The following is a 21,786-nucleotide window of genomic DNA, read 5'->3' on the forward strand; positions in this document are numbered from 1 at the left end:
CCACCTGATGAAGCTCGGGTCCTGTGCAAGAGGGGTAAGCCCTTATAACTCCTGAGCCATTTTTCCAGTCCCCCCCCCCAAATTTCAATTCCAATTATTGATAGTTCCTGGATCCTTCTTATTCAGTCTGTTTTGTGTTTGTTGGTGCATAAGAGGAATCCAGCGTCAGACCTGTACTCAGTAAGGCCCTCTCAGACTTCCTTAGGGGCTCTAGAGCACATTTTCAGAAACGGGTCCACGTTTAGGTCTGGTTTACGTCATAGGAGACATTTGTCCGTAGACCCTCGCCGGCATGAAGACAGTCAAGAGCTGTAATGCTGCCTGCACACAGTCTCCAGGTCAAGAAGTAACAGTTCAAAGGGTGGAGGCAGACAATATGAGCCTCTCTCTGCTGCTCTTTTCTCTCCAAATGAACAAGGAGGTAACTTTACATTTCTCCTCAAAAAAGAGCAGAACTAAAAGGATTCCTTCCACTCTTTCACTCCACCCTGGGTTTGTGAGGAGGGAGGAAGATACAGGTGTACACACAGGTGCACACAAAGGTACATACAGTTACATATAGGTAAACACAAAGACACATAGGTGTGTCCCTGCAGCAGAGATTCCCAGAAGAGAGACTGTAGCAAATGCAAGCAGAAGACTGGCATTTGTTCATGTTCCCAGTTTAATATCAAAACCATCCCTTATACAGAAGTGGCCATATTGCTGTCCTGTTTTGTGAGGAAGTTTGCAGAAAATGCTGGTTTTTTTAGTCTCTATGGAGGTGGACTAGCCCCGGCACTTAACGCCAAGACAGGAACCATGCCCTACATTGGGCTGCTCTGGTCATGAGCCTTGGCTGGACTCTTGAGGTTCTGCATGTCTGCCAGGGTAGAGGTGCCTAGAATTAGAGACACTGACTAAAACTGAAGGCAGACTAAGGCAGTTATGAAACTCACGATCCACAGAAATCATTGAAAGGAGGGCTGGCTAGCAAAGGAGATCAGTGTAGCTTTGCCTGCTGGCTTTCAGCTGTCTGGAGAAGCACCGCAGGCTCAGCCTAGGCAGCACTGGGGAGAAAGGCTCTGAGTTGACGCACTGACAGGTCAGCAGGCTCCAAGTGTCCCTAAACAGAGATACTGCTGTGAAACGCGGGCCTTAGTGATTTTCTTGGAGGAACATGTCAAGGAGTATTTAAACAGCATGACCGTTTACTAGGTGATAAGATCAGGTGGAACCACCACGCTGTACAGAGCTACCACGACAGACATGTCATGTGGTGTGTGACTGTACTTGAGAGCCTACCTGAGCTGCAGCACTCACCTCATTGAAATGGACGTCCTGCATGCCGACGTCTTCCATCATGGAAGCCTCTTCATCGATGTTTGGTGTGATGACCCTGAAGGCTGTGCACCCCTGTCTGAACATGCCTAGGCAGGGAGAGAGCAGAGGGAGCACCGTCAGGCTGAATGTGGCTCGGACTTGTGGGTTCCTCCTGCTCTGTATGTTTCTGTATGGAAGTAAACGGCTGATGTGGAAATCTCTCCCGTGTGAGCCCAGTGTCCACACAGGAGGCTGGGGACCAGCGTGGCCTCTCTCCAGTCATTTCCTCAGCATCCACAGAGGATGCTGGGGTCCAGCATGGCTTCTCTTCAGTCATTTTCCTACACTTCACTTCCAGCCTCTCAACTCTTTGATTTTGTTTCCGTTCAGCCTTTAAATAAACTATGTGCTGAAAAAAATGTGATTGAGTCAAGCTAGTGGCAAATTAACATGGAAATGAAAATTTGATTAGGTGGGAAGAGACTTAGTTAGGCACCAGGGACACCAAAGCCAACCACTGAGACATAAGTGGCTCAAAGACAGTTGCTTCCTCCCAGAAACTGGGCATCTCATCCATTCAGTGAGGACGACCCAAAGACTCGAGCCCTCCTGACCTCTTCCAGGAAAAGGCAGTTGACAAGTAAGCTGAGGGGCTACCTTGGCTGGCCTCTAAACAGTTGTCTGGGCGGGGGAGGGGGTGTGTAAAGAAGCAGAAAGCAGCAGTTCTGGGCCTCAGAACCATAGTGTTACCTACAATGTATCAGCATTGGGGTAAAGGTCAATTCCTTGAGCTCAAGGTGGACACTGGGACACAGTCTTAAGCCAGCTCAGTATCAGTGGTGTGACGTGAGAAAGGCCTTGGATTGTTAGGCAGAGACATTTCTGCTATAGGTTTGTTCAGGTTTCCAGTCAATCCCAAGTTAGTGATTTCCAGTCAGTGATGAGTTAGCCAGAATTTCCACCATGGTGCTCATACGGCCTTGCTTGATCTGATATAGAAAGTAAAGAGTCCCCAAAGAAAAGCTCTGATCTAGGAACCCAAGGAGACATTAACACCCCTAAAATAAAGACATAAAATCAACCACTGTGTTTCAGTCAGTACTAAGAGAAGCACAAAGCTCAAAGCTCTTTCCTTTCGGTGCTTGCCACACAGGGATGGCTGAGAGAGACCCATAGAGCCCAGGTACAGAGGGAGAGACACGCAGAACCGCGCAGAACCGAAACACACACACCACCACAGCCCTGGAGTGCCACATGAACAGAGCAGCTGGGGACCCTGGGAGCTGGGTGACCCTCAGGCTCACCTCCCCGGCTCTTCCTCTGGCAGGTGCTATGGCTGTAGGGGAAGACGGGTGGTTCCCGCTGGAGCGTTAGGTCAGCTTCTAAACACAAGGAAATGCGTCACCTGATAAAACGACTCGGCAGGAAATACTAAGTGAGCGCGGCCCCCTTGATTCCCTCTCATTCAGTCTCTGATGTCTGACAGCCCCATTCTACAAAATAGACACTTCCCAACCTTGGCACCTGTGACTTTATAATGTTTCTCGATTTGTAAGAGCACACCTCGTGAGCTTGGGCCAGGGACTGCTGTTCTTTGGTACTGTGAATGCAGACTGCCAGCTTCCCTGGAACCCCAAATGTTACCCTGAAGGCTGCACCAGGCAACTGTTTAACCAAGAGGAACCACGAATGAACTCAGGAACAAGTACATGGTCCACAAATATGGAGCACCCCCTCCCCCAGCATGGTTGCCTTCTCCCACAATAAAGTCAACAGGGTTACAGTCCAGAAACGCTGTCCAACAACTCCTCCTTAGAACTGTCACTGACGGCTGGGCGGTGGTGGCACACGCCTTTAATCCCAGCACTTGGGAGGCAGAGGCAGGTGGATTTCTGAGTTCGAGGCCAGCCTGGTCTACAGAGTGAGTTCCAGGACAGCCAGGGCTATACAGAGAAACCCTGTCTCGAAAAACCAAAAACAAATGTTTAAACAAGGAAAAGAAAAAAGAAAAAAGAAAAGAACTGTCACTGACAAACAGTTCTGGTGGGAAAGTATCTCAAGGGGAAATAAAGTCATATTAGCTGGTCAGGGGCAGCCAGATGCAAAGCTTATTAGCTAGTTTATGCAGAGCAGTACGAAGCTAGGACAACATGCCATCCTCTCCATAACACTGGTGCTGTTGTTTTGCCCACGGAGGCAACTAAATGCTGCAACCAGGAGTAAAAGGCCAGCAGTGTGTGCAGTGCAATCCCTTGCCTCCCGATCCTCCCGAACGGCCGTCTTCATGAGGCCCAGGCACGTCCTTACCTTTCCGTGTGAGATATTCTGCCACCAAGGCTGTCACGTGGACGTAGCACATTGCTGCCTGGAATAAAAGACAACAACAAACGGCTCAGAAGAGTCATGTAAAACCTTGTGCCTTCAGGAGGCATGCCCTCTTCTTAGCTCCTAAGACACCGACTGTTAAAAGCTGAACCGTGGGACAGATGACAGGTGACTGCTGGGCTTTCCTCCTATTTACAACTGCCGTATCTTAGTGCAAAAGCCCCGTGTGCTGAGGATCACTCCATTTCCCTTAAAGCAACACAAGTATTTAAACAAAAGGTTTTCTTTCCAGACTCACATTTTAGCTAATAAAATTTCCTTTCAACTTAACTTATTTTTAAACATTGTTTTTGTTTGTGTGTGTGTGTGTGTGTGTTTGTGAATCTGTTTGAAATTCCACCTCTACATGTGTTCAGGTGCCGTGTGGTACTCAGTGTGGGTGCTGGGAACCAAACTCGGATCCTCTAGAAGAGCAGTGTGATCTCAACTGCTAGGGGTGCATCTTGGTAATGTGTGTGTTCAGCATGTTTTTGCTTCAGGTCCCCCTGCCCACAGAGATCAATACTATAAATGCCTTAAAATGAGAGAACAAACAAATCCTTTCACTAAGATGTCTAGTTATTATCAAAATCAAAGGCAAGTATTGGAACTGAGACCATGGGGTTCGAGCATCCTGCACGATCTTCATTAGGTGGGTGCTGCCACCATGTGGTGCCCTTAGGTATTGAACAAACACCTACAGAGCTGCCTCTGGGAGTCCTGTTCACTGGGCTGATTTTAACAGGCAGTGTTTCCACTGCACATGGCACTACAGTTTCACAGCACACAGCTGGAGAGCAGTCACAGGATGGAAATAACCGATGGCTCTCTGAGAACCTGCACAATGCCAACTACAGTGGGAGCAAATGGCAATCTCGTGAAGGGTATCCCCTGGGGGGGCGAGCTGAGCCGCAAGCAGGCAGTCAGCAGGGGTGCAAGTGTTTCCCTCTGCTCTTGCCCGTGTTGCTGTGATGCTCCTGCCTCAAATCTCCCCCCCTTCCCCCAGTGATGACTGTGACCCAGAGCTGGACTTTCCTCCTCTCAGTTGCTTTTGGGTATTTTTTTCATGAAAACAGAAATGAAACACAACAGGTCTCAGAGTGTGACACAGTTTGGAAACAGGGTTGTTGTTGTTGTTAGTTAAAATGAAGTCACACTAGTATTGGGTGAGCCTTGAACTCAGTACAACTGACCTTTAAAGGAGAAGAGACCTATGGTAGAGGATTCCATGTGACAGTGGACGCCAGGCAATGAATGCTGGCTAACCACAGAGATGTCAGAGCCAAAGTGAACACTCTCACGTTGGTAACACGGCTGCCATATGCAAACGTGTCTAGCCACATACCCTGAACTGGTCTCACGGGAACACAAAACCTACATGTAGTCATTAAGTTTTCTTGAATTTCTCATTTTACACGATGCCACCATCAAGGCACAAAGGGCCCATGGAAGGTGGTACAGTGCCAGAGAGTTAGGAAATGTGTGGTCCTGGGTTCGAAGTCTGTCTCCCAGCCATGCTAGCTATACACACCACAATGTGTCTGCTCTGAACAGATGGGAATGTTCAAATACCTGCTACACATCCAAAATAGAATGGGATTCCTTACCATTACTGTAACAGGAAAAGCTAATTCTACTATGAGATTGAACCACAGAGGAGTCTTAGTGCGGGAGAACGTACTTTAAGTAGTGGGCAGCTACATAAATATACAGGAAACTGCTTATACTCTGTCTCCAGTGACTAAAATGCCTAAACCTGGGCGATCACCCCAGGCCTGGAACCCCTGTTCACACACGTGTGTGAGGCACTGCACTGCTTCCATTGGCTTGTCTTGATTAATGGTACAATTTTCCTCGAAAGTAGCTTCAGGGAATAAATAGAGGAGGACTACTATTTCTCAAAAAGTCAGTCAAGAGGCAGGCAGGCTCCCTACCTCTGAGAGATCCCCATTTTTAACATGGATCCTTGCCATGCTGTCTAGCCAGGTCTTCCTGAGCTCAGGGGTGCTGGCGTAGGACTTAGCCAGGCTGTACTGGAGGTCTACCAACATCTCTGGGTCGTTCTCATGCTCCTTCATCTGGGCTGTGGCCATCAGGACTGTGCGGATCCTCTTGGTCAAATCTTTCACCTCAGAGGAGAAGCTGGTATGCTAGACAGGGGATAGGATAGGACTTATGACATCACCCACTAGACAGAGGAGAGGGGGAAAACTCATGATGTCACCCACTAGACAGGGGAGAGAGGGGAAAACTCATGACATCACCCTCTAGACAGGGGAGAGGGAAGGGCTTATGACATCACCCACTAGACAGGGGAGGAGAAGGACTCATGATGTCACCCACTAGACAGAGGAGAGGGAAGGGCTTATGACATCACCCACTAGACAGAGGACAGGGAAGGACTCATGATATCACCCACTAGACAAGGGAGAGGAAAGACTCATGACATCACCCACTAGACAGGGGAGAGGAAGGACTCATGATGTCACTCACTAGACAGAGGAGAGGGAAGGGCTTATGACATCACCCACTAGACAGGGGAGAGGAAGGACTCATGATGTCACCCACTAGACAGGGGAGAGGAAGGACTCATGATGTCACCCACTTTCTCCTGATGCACACACATCCTATGACCTGCAGTCTTGGGGTGAAAACGGAAGTTGCTTACCTTGATGAGCCGGTCACTGTTGGCACAGTTGTTGATGATGGACAAGGACTGCTGGAATCTGGTTCCTCCAATGCCAACCACGTCTGCGATCAGCTGGCTGACAGAGATGATGACCTTAGGGACAGACATACAAGCAATCAATTCACCTTCATATGATGGCCATATTCAGCTTCTGGGTTCAGTTAGGAAGTGCCCAAAGCCTCTGCAAGGCAAGATGCGTGGGCTGGGGAATCCCACCAGTGTGGGGAACAGAGTTGGAGATTTGTTTTAAATCACTTTCAAATCAGAATTTGATTGTTTTCCCAAATGCATCTGCCCATAAATTAAAAAGGTGAATCAGAAAGAGCATAGAACAAGAAACAGACACATCCACACCACTTGAGTGGCTGCTTACCCGCTGCATTCTGGGTAAGAGGGGAAACCATATTACTCTCCCCTCAGTTTTGTTTTGAGCTTACATGTATTAAATACTCAATGGGTAAAAGGCATTTTTTTAAACAGAACATGCAAATGCTAACTGTGCAGTGGGCAATCCGCCTTTGCGGAGCCTATGAAGAGCATTTCCCTGACACGGATGCTTGAGTGCCAACATGGAGGCCCTCTGTACTTTCTTTCCCTCCTTACATCCGAGTACAACCACTGAGGACTGCCAACTGAGTCCCCTCTCCCTGCCAACCTCCCCATCCCTCATCCAGAATACCATCCTCTCTGACCCAGACTTCACAGCGTCCTCTGCTGATGAAGCGTGTACCCCTTAAGATCTACTCTTAAAACTGGAGCCTGAGTGGGTGGGTTTTCCGAACATGCAAAGATTTGGATGCCTGACAGCATGTCTTCTGTGACTTCTCACCTGCGTTCTAAGCATGAAGGGTTTTTCTAGCTTCCCAGATGGGTGATTCCCTCAGTGCACCCATGGCGCGGAACATGCCTACTACCCTTCAGAACATGCCCACTACCCTTCAGAACACACCTACTACCCATCAGAACACACCTACTACCCTTCAGAACATGCCTACTACCCTTCAGAATGTGCCCACTACCCGTCAGAACACACCTACTACCCTTCAGAACACACCTACTACCCTTCAGAACACACCTACTACCCTTCAAGCCACACACCATCATCCAGGCTCTCGAGAAGCTGCCTCTGCTCCCCAGAAACCCTAACCAGGGGCTTTTCCTAGTTCCCTCAAGACTCTGAGAATACTGGCCTTGCATTTGCGCAGGGCCTGAAGGACCTCTTCATGAGGGCCAGGGGAGGATCTGTTCTGTACCTGGTTGTAGCCCTTAGTCCTAGCAATCAGGTCTGCAGACAATGACTAATACTTAAGAAAGGGACAAATACAGATGGGAAAGGTTCTCCCACCACACGCTCACAGAAAACACATCTACAAAAGCACACTGGACTTGCTGTTATCTTAGCTGGTTCTCAGAGTAAAGAATTCTGGACATTTTAACTGGATAGTAAGGAGGTATACTCATAAGAGAAGACGGGGAAACCTACTTTGGTTTTGGTTTCTGTTTTTTAAGGATTTAATATTAAGTACCTTGATCCAACAGAGTATCAGCTCAATACTGAATCAATATCTAGATATCAAGCTAATGATAAGATATGCTAGCCCAGGCTCTGTAAGAATACAGAATATGAAACAAACACTACCAACACATGTGACTTCCAACTCTCCACTCAGGGCCTTTGGTGGAACGGATGAGGAAGTGTGTTGGACAGGGTGATCCTCGGTGACACCCGTGCCCTGGCTAAGCGGAAGCACACACACCTGTAAGTGTGTCCGAACAAAAGACTTCTTCCCTGTGTAGTCGAAGTTGTTCCTCATCAGGAAGTAGAGCAGCTGGGAGGCCTCCGTCCGGATGGAGCTGAGCTTGGAGTTGCAGCACTTTAGGACCTCATAGCACAGGGAGGCACACATGTCCGCCCGCCCCTCGTAGAACGTCGAGGGAAACTAGAACAAAGCACACGGCAGGAAGAGCAGCAAGGTCAGCGCTCCCAAGATGGCCTCCACTCCAGGCAGAAGCCGAGAAACCCGTAACCACTGGCAAGACCACTGCCTTGAAGTAACCTACCTTATAAATTAATGACCTTAAGGCAGTAAAGACATTTTTTAAAGCCATTTCTGACTGGTGTTTTTGAAGGAAACACAGGTAGACATCAAAGACTTTCTTCATGAGAGGATTATGTCCATGGTCAGCTAGGAGCTGGTTCTGAAACACATTGGCATCACCATTAGACAAGTCTAACATGAAGGCATGTCATACTGTGTATATGCTAAATTACTGTATCTTCCAAGCACTGAGACAAACAGATTCTGCTACAGGCGCTCTGAGGAAAGTACAGAATGCTCCCCTAGATCAAGAAAGAACATTGGAACATTTACCACTGAGGGGGTGGTTAATATAGAAATCTGTAGCACAGTTCACAGCCTTGGTACTGACCGGGTTCCCAGATACTCATTTTTAACCATGAATTAGCTCAGCAATGGATTCGGGAGCTGATATTTGGTGGTATCTGAAATCTAACATGGGGGTGCCATTACAGGTATCAGCGAATTGATGGGTGGGGGCCAGGAGTCCTGTGACTTCCCAAAGTGAGGTTCTTCCTCAGCCAGGTTTTCTGGGCACTCAGTAGTCATTTGGAGGGACAGCATGTATCACCTAAACATGCAAGGATCTGCACCGGTAAACCACACCCTGACAGTCTCTCCCGTGAGACAAAGGCTCTAAGGCTAGTCGTGTATTCCTACTGCCACAGACTGAGGTCAGAAATCCTAGCATGGAGAAATTCCACCTCAGGCATAGAGCCAGCTGTTAGCTACTGCCAACTACTGTTAGCTGCAAGGAGTGGGAGAGACACCACGATGCTCTTGGGCTATATAAGTAGCCTTTCTATCTGCATCTGCCCTGCACAGGTCCTGCCTCCAGTCTCCTGCCTCTTCACACCACAGGGTCCAGGCAGAGAGCAAGTAAACAAGCTGCATTGCCGGCCTGGGCTAGAGGCTTTCACTCAGCCCAGGGACAGTGCACACGGCTGAACGTGTTCTCACTCAAACCTTCACAGCATAGACCTTACACTGAAGCGATCAGGCTGAGGAAGGTCCCAGCAGGGCGAGCTTCTCGAATGTGGGGATCCCACCCAGAGCTCCTCATTTGTCACATCAGGGCTTGGGCCAGAGAACTGACACTTCTAACAAGCTCCCAGGAGTGGCAGCCACAGAGGGGGCCTCTATGTAAGCACACACTGTTCCACAACCTGTGTCTGTTGACTGTATTTTCCTCTATCTCAACTGGGTTCCTAAAAATACATGTAGTGGGGGACATGGATGGCCCGACACCTCAGGAGAGGACACACTGTAGTAAAGTGACATGATATGGGGGAGGGGGGGTCATTATTTTTACTGTTACTACTAAAGAAAAAGATAGTTCCCTGTATTCCAGGCTGGTCTCCATCACTATGTAGCCAAGGATGACCTTGGACTTGTGAGCCTCTACCTCCGTCTCCCATGTGATAGGATTACATGCACCACTCCTGGTTTCTGTGATAGTGGTGATCACACCTTGGGCCTCATGCATTCTAGGCAAGTATTGTATCAACTGAGCTAAGCCCCACCCCCTGCCCAAGAAATGTGTTTCATAAGAAGTTAAAACAAAGGGAGCAGGACTTTGGTTACATTTCCCTAAGACCCAGCGATTAAATATATGTTTGCAACATTCATAGATAGTAACACTAACTCAATGTTTTCTCTCTAGACTAGAAACGGAAGGGACCCATAAGCAAGACTGGGAAGCATTAGGCTCCTAAGAGACAGAACACAGTACAATGGTACACAAGCATAAAAACATTACAATCAAACCATTACTTTGATTACTAACGCAATACTTTTTTTAAAAACTGTTTTTGGCCTTGTTGCAAAACAAAACAACCAAGCAAACAAACAAACCCAAAGGTTTGATGACCATGCACCAATGAACTAATTATTATTTGCTAAATTTAAAAACAAGACTGAAACTCTTTCTTTTTTTTCATGACATGCTTTTCCATTTAATTTGGTAATAAATAAGTAATGTGAAAAAGGTGAATTTACACTTGACTGTGCCTCTCTCTTTAAATATCTAATTTAAGAGATTTGGTCACGTTTACAGATATTCAACGCAGAAATGCCTGGACAGGTACCCACGGTTATCACATGGAGGGTTTGGGATAGATGCTTCCTTCTAGCCAACTCAGCTGCCTCCAGCCCCTGGCACTTCCAAGCTTGCAACACACGTGGGTCAGGTAAGTTTATTACATATAACAAAGGGAATCACTTCACTCACTACGGGAACACTTCGTTAAGGGAACCTTGAGATTAACAATCTCTTTATGGAAGCAAAGTCAGCTGAAGCAAAACATACGCCATGCACATGTGTTGGTTGAGCTTAATAAACTGAGTGGATTCTGACCTTGAACAGCGTGTGCTTAATACAAACCTTAAAAGCCAGTGTGAATAGCGAGAGGGTGTCCAGGGCTGTGAGGCAGACCTCAGTAGCGATGTTGGCTTCGAGAAGAGACTGGTGAACGACATCTGCCTCTGAGTGGCCGTAGCCTGTGTGAATCAGCAGAGCATTACTGTCTGGGGGTACAGGCAACAGGGCCGGTGGGGTACAGCAGTGACAGTCAACTTTTGATTATCTTCAGAAGGTCCCCTTTCAGAGCCCTTCCCCACTTTGCCTCTGTAGGGAGGTGGCATTAATAATGTTTTCATTCAAGGTGCATCTTTCCAGCTCTGGAGGCTCAGTGACAACAGCAGCCATTTACAGCGTGCTTGCTGCATGCTAACCGAGACTGGGAGCTCCACATTATTCTCCAGTTACTTGGCAAACCTCTGAGGTATGCACCTTGTTAAACTCTTTCTGCAGATAGGGAAAGGATACAGATAAGCCACGGGACTTGAATGAAGTCACCAAGGCAGTAAGATGTGGTGTTAGCACACCCACCAGGACAGGCACAGTCCATTAGTCGCACAGCTGAGCGGGCATAATGGCTAGAGTGCTGACAATGCTCTGGGCACCCTATGAAACAGGTGACAGGCACCAGATACAGGGCTGGAAGCTGGCCACTCAGCCCAGATCTACTTCTTTATCTGCATATGGCTTTTGGCGAGTTAGCTAACCTCTTTCCACTTTGGCATCCCCATCTATAGGATGGGGTAAAAGTATCCACACTTCAAAAAGCTTGGTGAAGATAAATCCATTAATATTGTGAGGTTCATAAAAATGTGACTGGTACAGAATGAAAGACATAATGCATTAAGTCGGTAGGACCGAGGCCTGGATTTAGCTAGAATCACAAGTGACAATCAAGAGTTGACTGAACTGCAAACAGTCTTCTACTTGCTTTAACAACAAGCATAAAAGCCAGTACATTGGAAAGAGATGCCTATGCAGGGGAGAGGACCAGAAGGACCTGTCATGTAAACTTAACTTCATCCTATAATTTACACATAAACAGCAATCTTCAACAGTGGCTGCAAAATCAATTTAGTAATGATATAAATGCAGTTCGACAATCTGAGATATTAAATCATGAAATGGAATGTATTAGCAGAAACACAGAGAAAGGATGTAAAGACGTTACCATGGTGTCTTGCTTATGCAGGAAGATGGAAACACAACAGGACACAATGGAATGACTTTCTCCAGGGAGAGACTGAGAAAGCAACACTCACTAATTGGTCATTTATTTTAATACTCCGGAGAGGAAGGCATTAGTTCAGCGATCCAAAAAATAAAGTATGGGACACCTACAGAACCTCTTTACAATTATTAATGGAAACCACCCCCTCAACCAGAATCTATGCTACAAATTCCTATTTGGGTCACTGCGTCAGAGAACTGATACAGGCAAGAAGGAGGAAAAAGAGAATAGGACTGTTCTGACTGAAGGAAATATGAGTTATAGTTCTACAAATGCTACAGAGGAGCTTTTAAAGCCACAGAGATGCTTTAAGACTGCCATGCAAGCTCTATCAAGTGTATTCATCCAACTCTGCTATTCAACAGGTGGTTCTGAGCTTTTACATCTGTGCTTCTCGGTCCCCCTTGTGTCAGGGCTGTCTCCCTCCTCATGTTTAAAATCATGTTCATTCCAATTCTTTGTTTTTAAATAAGCAGTTTTCTAGGGAAAAAAAAGATGGCTATTTGGGTGTATTAAGGACTTCTGTACTGCCTTTGCATAAGCCAAGGCTTTAGTGTACTGGGTGGGGTGTGATAAGATAAAGAGAGAGTGAAAGAATGAAGTATTGGTGAATACTGTTAAAGAGATACAAATCATGGAAAGAAGGGACCAAAGCCAAAAACATCAACACCTGTGATCAGGTCAACCAAAAATATGCACACAGGTCAAAGGGACCTTTACGGAGCTGCTGTGGTGTGAGCTAAGAGTCTGAAAGGAACATGGCTGAACTGCGATTTTATTTGTTTTCTCTTTATAGAACGGTCCCTTTCTTTCTATAAAGCATACAGCTTAGGGCACGCAAGTAGTCATTATAAATAAGATGGCCTTCTACTTAGCAATCGCCAAAGGAAATCCTACTCCTGGCCTAAAGCCTGGAAACAGAGAATCAGAACTTAACATGTATTGTTTTAAAACAGAATTAATGCGCCAGGCTACTTAAGTGATAGGATTATGTATACATGTTCAGAAATACAGCAATGACAAGATTTCTCTAAGCTATCGTGCCATGCTTAGCCATGACACCATCTACCCAATCTCTTGGGACCAACAAGACGGTGGATAAGGGGAGGGGAATGAGGTGGGTACTTGGGGCTAGGTACATATATGTGCACAGTATAAAGATATATAGGCATGAAAATGTCATAGGAAACCAAGTCTCTACATTAACTAATTAAAAGTCACAAAATACTGATACTTCCACTAGGGGGCAGTAGTGTGTTGCGGCACTGTGGCTTCCCGCCACCTTTGCTCAGCCTGTAGGATCAACAGGACTTCTCCAAAGGCTGAGCATCTCTAGGTGGCTGGTTTGGGAGTCCTCAGCATTCACAGATCAAATTTGTAAAAATTTCAAGCCACTGTCATGCCTACAGTAAGACTCGTTTTAATTTTAAAACAGTGTCTGTGTGTGGTGCAAGCCTGTGGGAAGCAGAGGTAAGCTCGCTGAGTGGCTTCTCTACAGCTCTCACTTTATAAGAAAGTTTAAGGCTCCATCTCTTTATCCGAATATAGGTAATAGTATGCATGTTTGGAGGGCCCTGGAGACCATCATGTGGGCCCTGGGGACCAAACTCAAGTGGTCAGGTTTCACAGCAAGCGTCTTTAGCAGCCGAGCAAGTTCACTGTCCTCTAACTTATTTCTTCAGAAAGGGCCTCTTCCTGAACCTGGACCTTGCTGTTTCGGCTGAACTGGCTAGCCAGAGAGCCCTCAGGATTCACTGAGTCCACACCCCCAGGGCCGGGGTTACAAATACACACCAGCTTTTATGTGGACACTGGAATCTCAACTTGGGTCCTCATGTTTATAGAGCAAGCGCTTTGTTAACAGAGCCATCGTCCCAGAACCAAGATTTGTTTTAAAATCTCAAACCAAAAAGCCCTCCATGATCATCAGTTAAGTGTAATCAGCCCGACTGGAGCTTACACACCCATCCTGACTGATTCCCTGCAACTCCTGTAGCCTCTTCCCCAGAGACCCTGCATCAGGGTGATCTGGGCAAAGGAGGAGCCCCACAGTCACATACACCTTTCTGATGGTCAGGACATGTGAGGCGGAAGACAGGACAAATGCACGGTCTCACAGGCTGTTTTCCATTTCCAAGGATGTCTTTCCTCTAGGGAATCAAAATCTATATTTTTATCTTGACTTTTCCCCCTTCTGGATTACAATATAAATCCAAAAAACCCAATAGGTTTGGGGATATAAACAAACACAGAACGACAAGGAATCTTTCCTGCTGAAAAGATTCCTCAGATGGAGTTGTGCCATCTTAGATATGTTAACTAATGGCTTGTGGCTTTATGAAGGGCCAATATACTTTATGTAAAAAATATAAGAAGTGATCAATAGTCAGTTGTTCCCATTTAATTGTTAAGAAGGTTTCCTCACAGGTGAGCAAGGGTTATAGAGTAAAGAATCATATTCTATGGCAAAATGATATACAGTTTGCTAGCTCCCCCACCTCACATAAGGACACAACCATGTTCAGAGGTATCTGCGGCCATGATCCACGAGGTACAAGCTCACCATGAGTAGCACGGCATCAGCTTTCCCTCTTTGAGGAATACTGCAGAGTAAGAGCCGGCTGACTCTAAAATGGCACTAAGTACGCAGCCTCACACTGTGAAGACACCAAACTACACGTACCGCTTGCTCATGTCCTTTCTAAGGACATCAAGACAACTGGCTTCAAGCATGAACTGCCCCTTTCCTCTTACATCTGAGCCAGGTCAGTTGTAATGAACATCCATTACAGACAGTCCACTGTCTCAGATGACCTATGAAGATGCACCGTTTTCAGAAATGCTAGTGTTCCACAGGCAGCGTACACAGTGGATTTTCCAGGGATTTAGGGAAAGCACAGGTAGTCAGGCCTCTGCTGTCCGCTGCTGGCCAAGCTGAGGTCTGACAAAAAGGCCACTGAGAGAAGTAAAGTAAATTTACTTCAGCCTCTGCTTATCCCTGGCAGGCTGCTCACTTATGGACTCTAAATCATGTTGGCTGGATTAACAGAAGGCGTTGTGCTTATTGGTATATAAGTTTTTGTTTTGTTTTTTTGTAAAGGGGCATATGTGGCCCGGGCTTCCACTATCTACATAGAGATGAACAGGTATGTATGCATACATACGAGTCATATACATTGTACACACGTTACAGTAAGACATTTATTCTCTTAGCATGTTTTTGGCCAAGTTCCACATACTGAAACAGGTGTTGGTGGGAAAGGGTAAAAGCTACCTCATCAGAACCAGAGGTAGGGAGAAAGACTGAGTCCTGTAAGATACAGCCATTTGGCTATGGGAGAGCAAACTCACAGGAGGAGGGACTGGAGAGACACAGGCGAAGAGGACAGAGAACATGACTTCCTGACGACGCAGGAGAAGAGAGCGACTGAAGACAGGATGCCACTGGGAACTGACAGGAGAAAAGGATGCCAAGGTGGAGGAAGCAAGAGGCAGGGTACCAGCTTCTCCGTGGGCTGCAGGAAGGGAGAAGAGAGAGCAGCCCAGCTCATGGAGCTGTTCTAGCAGCTGGCTGTCTCTGTCCGGTAACGCAAGCTCCTGACTACACTGTTATATAGTCCAGGAAGAGTAAAACCCAGAAGTGCAGCGTGCGTCACGGGGGTCTGCGTTCTACTGCGAAACAGGGAATGAAAGTAAAGATCACAAGAGCCTGGGTAGCCTCTGCTCTAACCCCTTGTTCATCGAGCTAAGAGACAAAGGGTTGAAAACACAAGTATTACAGCCCCAAGTGTACCACAGATGTGCACACTACCACTAAGTGTGAGAGGCTCTCAGTCCCGAAGGCGGCTGTTGACCCTGGCTTAAGGGACATCTAGGTGAGATGTCCCTGCTACGCTTAACGTTGTGGGTGAAGCGAGGGAAGCTGTTGAATTGGTTTGTTGCTTTATGTGCTTTTTTGAGACAGGGTCTCACCATGTAACCCTGACTGGCCTTGAATTCAATATACAGAGTAGGCTGGCCTTGAGCTTGCCCACAGAGTTCCATCCCTCTGTTTCTGAGTGCTGGTATTAAAGGCGTATGCCATCACACCTGACACCCTGCAGTGCTTTTGTCCCCTCACTTTGTGTTACCTTTCAAATACACGGTGGTGGGAATATTGTTTTTACACTAAGCCTGCATGAAAAGGCATCACAACCCCAGCGGGCAGACTCCTTGTGGTTAGAGAGGATGGAAAGAACTAATAACCATGTATTAAAGACAGTGCTGGGGATGAGAACACGTGATTTTCTATGAACTAGCTACGCCATGCTTGGAGAGAGAAGGACGGCCTTGAGAAAGCAACAGGAATGGAAGTCAGACTCCGAGGAGGATCGTATTAATTGCTCACGGTGCTTTTAGGCTTTCTGCTTTGAGAAACCCTCAGGAAGATTCAAACACCGAAAAGTCTAGCAGGAGCACATGAAGGTGTCTGGGTGACTGACAGAAGTGAATTAGAAAGACGGACCCTCGCGCTAGCAGATCTCGACCGTGAAGTTAGGAAAGCCCCGCAGTTAGGCAAGATGAATGGAAAGGTCTTGTTTGCGAGTGAAGCGGCCCCAACCTGATTAAATCTTACCATTGTCTACAGAAATCCCAAGCACACTTGATATCTTTCTCACACTGAAAACACAGAAAAAGTCACTTTGTTACTGGATGCTTTTCCACATCCTCACATATCGATTCACGGGCTTAACGTTCACTTGCAGGCGGAATGTCAGAATGTGGGTGCCCGACCAATTACGTGCACCGAGCGAGAGAGGCAAACAGAGCTGACCCAGATGTGCTAGGAGGATCGCAGGGTAAAATAAAATAAACAAAAATATGCATGCATTAAATTTAAAATATGGGACAACGTCTGGCCATTGAATCTGCTAAGTTTTGCCTGAAGTTTGAGCGCTTTGAGATGGGTGCTGTAGTTGACTGGGCTCCACATTCTGTCACCCCCCACTGCTCAGGACTCTCCTCCAAGGAGGGAACTCTTCTTCCTATTTGTTTTGCTCTGGAAGAAAAATCAAGTTGGTGATGTGGTACAGTGTGGCCGGGGCTCGCCCTTCTGAGCCGGCTTGGTGGTGACGATGGTTTGGCATGGGACTTACTGTGGTTAAAAGTGACAGAGTTATCCAGGCTGCCCAGCTGCTGCAATCTGGCATGCATCATTCCTGTTCTGTTACGGGAAACAGGCAATGTCTGAGACTTTCGATCATGACCTATGGGTCCCAACCCCTCCTGGTTCCTGTAACATGAGTGAAATGGGGTAGAAGCAACGTTAGATGCGTCACACCAAGCGAGATGGGAGAGTTAGTGATGCTGGAACATTGTACAGGGGCAGTTGGGCTACATGCAGCCACGTGGCCAGGGACACAGACAGCCGGCAGCTCCGACACAGTGCACAGCAAAGCCACTAGGCCTCAAAGCAGCAAAATCTAGCCAAGGCAGAGGGGTCCTTCTCATTTTGAGAAAGTACATTCATTAGAGATGCAACTTTTCAAAGAGCATCGTTCCAGTACGGAGATAACGGTCAGTAGTCTGACAGCTAAGAAAACATTGCAAACCTCCCTGAGTTATATGTGGCAAGAATAGACCATTATGCCAATTAAATAAAAAAAATCACCAAAAGAAGCAGAAGACACACATGCAGTGGCAGGGGTTAAATGAGTAAGCTGAACACCTATGTCTTACCCAAGCAGGAGGAAGTGTCACGCACTTTGTTAAACTTGTCAAGCAGTCAAGTAGAGAAAACAGAAAAGTGTCTGGGTTAGCAGTCAGATAGCTCAGTTCTCTACAGCGTTACCATCGCCAGAGCAGATAGAACCTGACTAGCGCAGGAACGATACCTGTCCCCCGTCCCGGAGCCAACCAAGCCCCTCACTGTGTTACTGTGTGTAGAACAGGAACATGCATGGACGACCGTCAACTGCATGCTGCAGGGTGACTTTCCAGTGAAGGAGAAGGCACAGTGTTCACACAACCGTGGTGCAGGGCAAACACTGACAATGTTCAAGTCATGGCTCAACATCTTGGTCACATGCAGCGGAAACCATGACAGTTTTTACATCAAGCAGGACGGATGTTTCCACAGTGCGAGGGACAAAGAAAACCCCGCCTCTGACCCCCGCCTCCCGCCAGCCCTTCTTAACCAGTCCACATTCCATGCAAGTATATACAGGGGCTTGCAAGTGACAAATCTCCCTCCAAACATTAAATTTATATCTACTGTGGGGAGGGAATGAAAGGATCACTCTATAAACTATTCTAAAATATTTTGTCAGAGAAGAAACTGTCAGCTTCCCACATTTACCAGCTCAGGTTCAGGCATTTTATCCTACTTGGCAGAACGTTCTCCAGATGCCTTACTATGATGTAACTGGCAGTAATTGCTGAGAAGGCGTGATGGTTGCCAAGCACAGAGCTTTGTGGTGATTAGCGGCTGTATCTCGTGCCCATCCTCACAGGGCAGTACAAGAGAGTGGAAGTCAAGACATGTTTACTGGCATAAAGGCACCTTGTATATACTTGCATTTTTGTACTCGAAAACAAACATAAGATTACTGTGGTGATAAAAATTGAGGTTAAGACTAAGAAACTTAAAAATTACATTTTAGTTAAAACAAAATATTAATAAGAGGAAAATGCCAAAATGATCTCACTAAATTTGTTTCTTTTTAAAAGAGGACACGAGCTTTCATTTCTTAACATAAAACATGATCCTGCAAAGTTGTGATCTGTCCTCAGTGGGGGCAGTGTCAGCATCTAAGCCAACCACATTCAAACACAGTTGTCTGCTAATATCTGTTCTGTTTCACTGCTACGAACCACAAGAAAACACATTGCAATTAAAACTAAACTTGGCAGACTTTATTAAAACAAATGTAGTTTACTTATAATCAAACTGTTAAAAATACTAGAAGACTATGATGCTCTGACCCCCACCCCCACTCCCACCCCTGGGCCAACACAGAAGGACACACAACAGATACACAGGGTGGCTATCAGGCAGGGGAAGGACCTGGTAATGATAAGATGTTTGGGGAGGAAATGCCCTAGGGAAGGAGCTGTCTGGCTGTCTGTCTGTGAGGAACCTGCAGCTCTCCTGAGACAGAAGAGAGTACAGACCAGGCCAGGTCAGTGGGGAGGGAGACATGACATTCAACAGAGTTTTGTCGAGACAAGAACACATTGACTAGTCAGAGTAAGAAAAAAAGGGTTCCATTTTAAAGGCCAGTAAAACTCCACACAAATTTGAGACAGGATAACAACATCCTCTTAATTATGGGAGAGGAAAAAAAAAGCAGCTAAGTGAGAGTCTGCAGTTTTGTTTGGGAGCTGGGACAAGAACTCACTGGGGGAGAATTATGATCAGGAAGTATGGAGAAGAGAAACATGGTGAAAAAAGAGCGTTAGGATTTGGAAATTGAGGTAGAAGGAAGTTAGCAACAGTACAGTCAGACTGAGAGGAGACCACGAGACAAAACCAGACAGAAGAAATGTAGTAACACTGGTGACGGAGACAACCTGACTCGACTCTGGGGTAGCAAGCTAAGGTTGTCGGCCTCTGCCAATCACCACAGATGACCATTACCACACAGCCTCACAGAAAATGGCCCGACATTTCACAGGCTGGCCCACAGTACCTGGCTATGTAGCGCTTCCCCATGTACTGGAACTGGTGCAGGCAGACTCTGCAGACATACAAAAACCATTAGAGAATGTGCAGATAAAACTGTGCTCAAGCCAGTGTTTGGTTGAAGCCTAGTAGCAATAATGAAAAAAAGAGTAGATTACTAGCCCTTCGCTCGTGGCTTTCAGGAATCTTCTATAGGGTCATTCTCCACGCACAGGAAAGCATTAACATGCCAGGGGAGGCCCACATGTGTGGCCATTGGAATGGCAGTTATGGAAAGAATGGAACAAAGGTATTCACCCACTCAGGGCAGCCAGACTCGCTCTAGGGCAGCATGGTGAAGGTGTAGGAGGCCTGCCATGCCACTGAGAGTTACCCCTTCCTCATACGAGTCTATATAAGGAGCTCTCTCTTTTGGCTCAAGCGTGTGGAACAGTCCCTCACTGGCATCCAGTATAGAACTCTCTTGTTTTGAGTAGAGCTACGAAACCAAATCTTTAAAGCCCATACATCTTAATAAGAGTTGGCTAACAGAATGAGTTCTCCTGATTGACTGCAGGGTAAGTTCCAATCGTGGGAGCAGTCCTGAGACTAAACCACTCCTGCCAGCAGGCCAGGTCCACAGGCTTCCCTCAGAGCTCCCATATGCACAGAGCTCAGAGAACAAGGTTTCCCTCTGAGTTCCTTCTAATATATGTCAGACATGAAGCTGCTTGTGTCACAATGTGTTCAATTACAATAACCAACAATAGAACTGAAGACTTTTTTCCTTTTGCCATGGATATAATGCATTTGATCAAGGGTGCTGTCTGAGATGTAGCTTCTGTGGGTTGAGAAACTGTAAATTTTCAAAAATTCTGATTTTGAAAAATTATCTGCCCTAAGCGCTTTTATAGAAGGGGGTTTGGATCCATGTTTCTAAAAATAATGAGCGTAAAAGAATCAGAAACTTATCTTGAAGAGATAAAATAGTTTCTTCATTTCACTTAGAAAAATAGTAGCCGCCAACAGGGTGAATATATTTTGTACAATTTTAAAAAAGTGGTTGAACCACAGAGGTATCTCAGCAGCCACAAGCAATTATTTACAATATATTAAGACTGGCTACTGCTCACTGACTCATGAAGGAAACCATGTGCCACGCACTATATTCCTGCCCTGAGGACACAGTGTGCTTCGCACCTTCTAGCTAGAAAGACGAAGAAGAGACAGGTAAGGATAAAACCACTCACTCAGATATTGTAAAGAAATCCATCAATTCAGCAGTTGAAGCCTTGTTCCAGTAGGTAAACAGGGCATCTAAGAATAAGCATTTATTTGGTCAGCATCACAATATACAATATAAAAATTATAGATAAGTACATATTATGACATGGGTGATCGACTCCAGAAGTTATGTCTCCATTGCTGCCTGTTTTATATCTGATCAAATGGCAAACCATACTGGTAGGTTCTCCTGCATAACACAAGGCAGACTTATTCAAGTCAAAGAACACTTGAACTCCAGAACTTCGATAATAAGTTACCCAGTAATATATTACAATACAAGACCACTCATTTAACTTGAACACAATGTGTTCTCAACTACAAGAGGCTACAATAAGCCAAAGTCTGCCTCTCTATTTCCTCCTATGAAACCCTTCCCTTCTCTTCAGGGAGTTTGTTGAAATTGAAAACATGCTGTTTTGTTCTTAAAGTAATTTTAGATTTATTTTATTTTCAATTATGTGTATTATGTGTGTGTTGGGGATGTGCATATGAGTACAGGTGCCTTCGGGGGCCAGAAGCTTCAGGAGCTGGAGTTACAGGCTGCTGAGTGCTGGGAACTGAACTCAGGTCCTCTGCAAGAGCAGCACCTGCTCTAACATCTGATCCATCTCTCTGGGCCCTGCCTTTGAGTTTTAAAAGAACAATACAGATTGGCTCTACTCAGTTGTTCCCAAGCTGCAGAGTACTCTCTATGGGTGTACCAAAATGGAATGAACCAATTTCTATTGATGGACATACAGGTCTGCTTTTCTTTCTAAGCTTGTTCTATTATAAGCATGCTTTGCTGAAGTCCTGTCACACGGGTTTTACATGAGCAAACCAGTTACATCTGTA

General features: G+C 46.2%; 1 protein-coding gene across 5 annotated transcripts in view; it reads right to left on the reverse strand.

Annotated features, from left to right (window-relative positions):
• Dock9 (dedicator of cytokinesis 9) overlaps nt 1-21,786 on the reverse strand; it is a 261,623-nt gene that overhangs the window by 31,724 nt on the left and 208,113 nt on the right. For 2 of the 5 annotated variants that reach the window (XM_028772053.1, XM_028772061.1), the window contains exons 36-46: nt 20,916-20,982; nt 19,694-19,741; nt 17,159-17,295; nt 10,817-10,932; nt 8,417-8,554; nt 8,113-8,295; nt 6,335-6,448; nt 5,601-5,816; nt 3,610-3,667; nt 2,607-2,684; nt 1,303-1,409 (exon numbers count right to left, since the gene is read on the reverse strand). In XM_028772053.1, coding sequence (XP_028627886.1) covers nt 1,303-1,409; nt 2,607-2,684; nt 3,610-3,667; nt 5,601-5,816; nt 6,335-6,448; nt 8,113-8,295; nt 8,417-8,554; nt 10,817-10,932; nt 17,159-17,295; nt 19,694-19,741; nt 20,916-20,982 — 1,262 coding nt within the window. The remainder of the gene's footprint in view (nt 1-1,302; nt 1,410-2,606; nt 2,685-3,609; nt 3,668-5,600; nt 5,817-6,334; nt 6,449-8,112; nt 8,296-8,416; nt 8,555-10,816; nt 10,933-17,158; nt 17,296-19,693; nt 19,742-20,915; nt 20,983-21,786) is intronic. The other 3 variants (XM_028772069.1, XM_028772077.1, XM_028772087.1) reach the window with 2 other exon arrangements.

This window comes from Grammomys surdaster, unplaced genomic scaffold (genome assembly GCF_004785775.1).
Source record: "Grammomys surdaster isolate TR1022 unplaced genomic scaffold, NIH_TR_1.0 65, whole genome shotgun sequence".
Lineage (NCBI taxonomy): Eukaryota > Metazoa > Chordata > Mammalia > Rodentia > Muridae > Grammomys > Grammomys surdaster.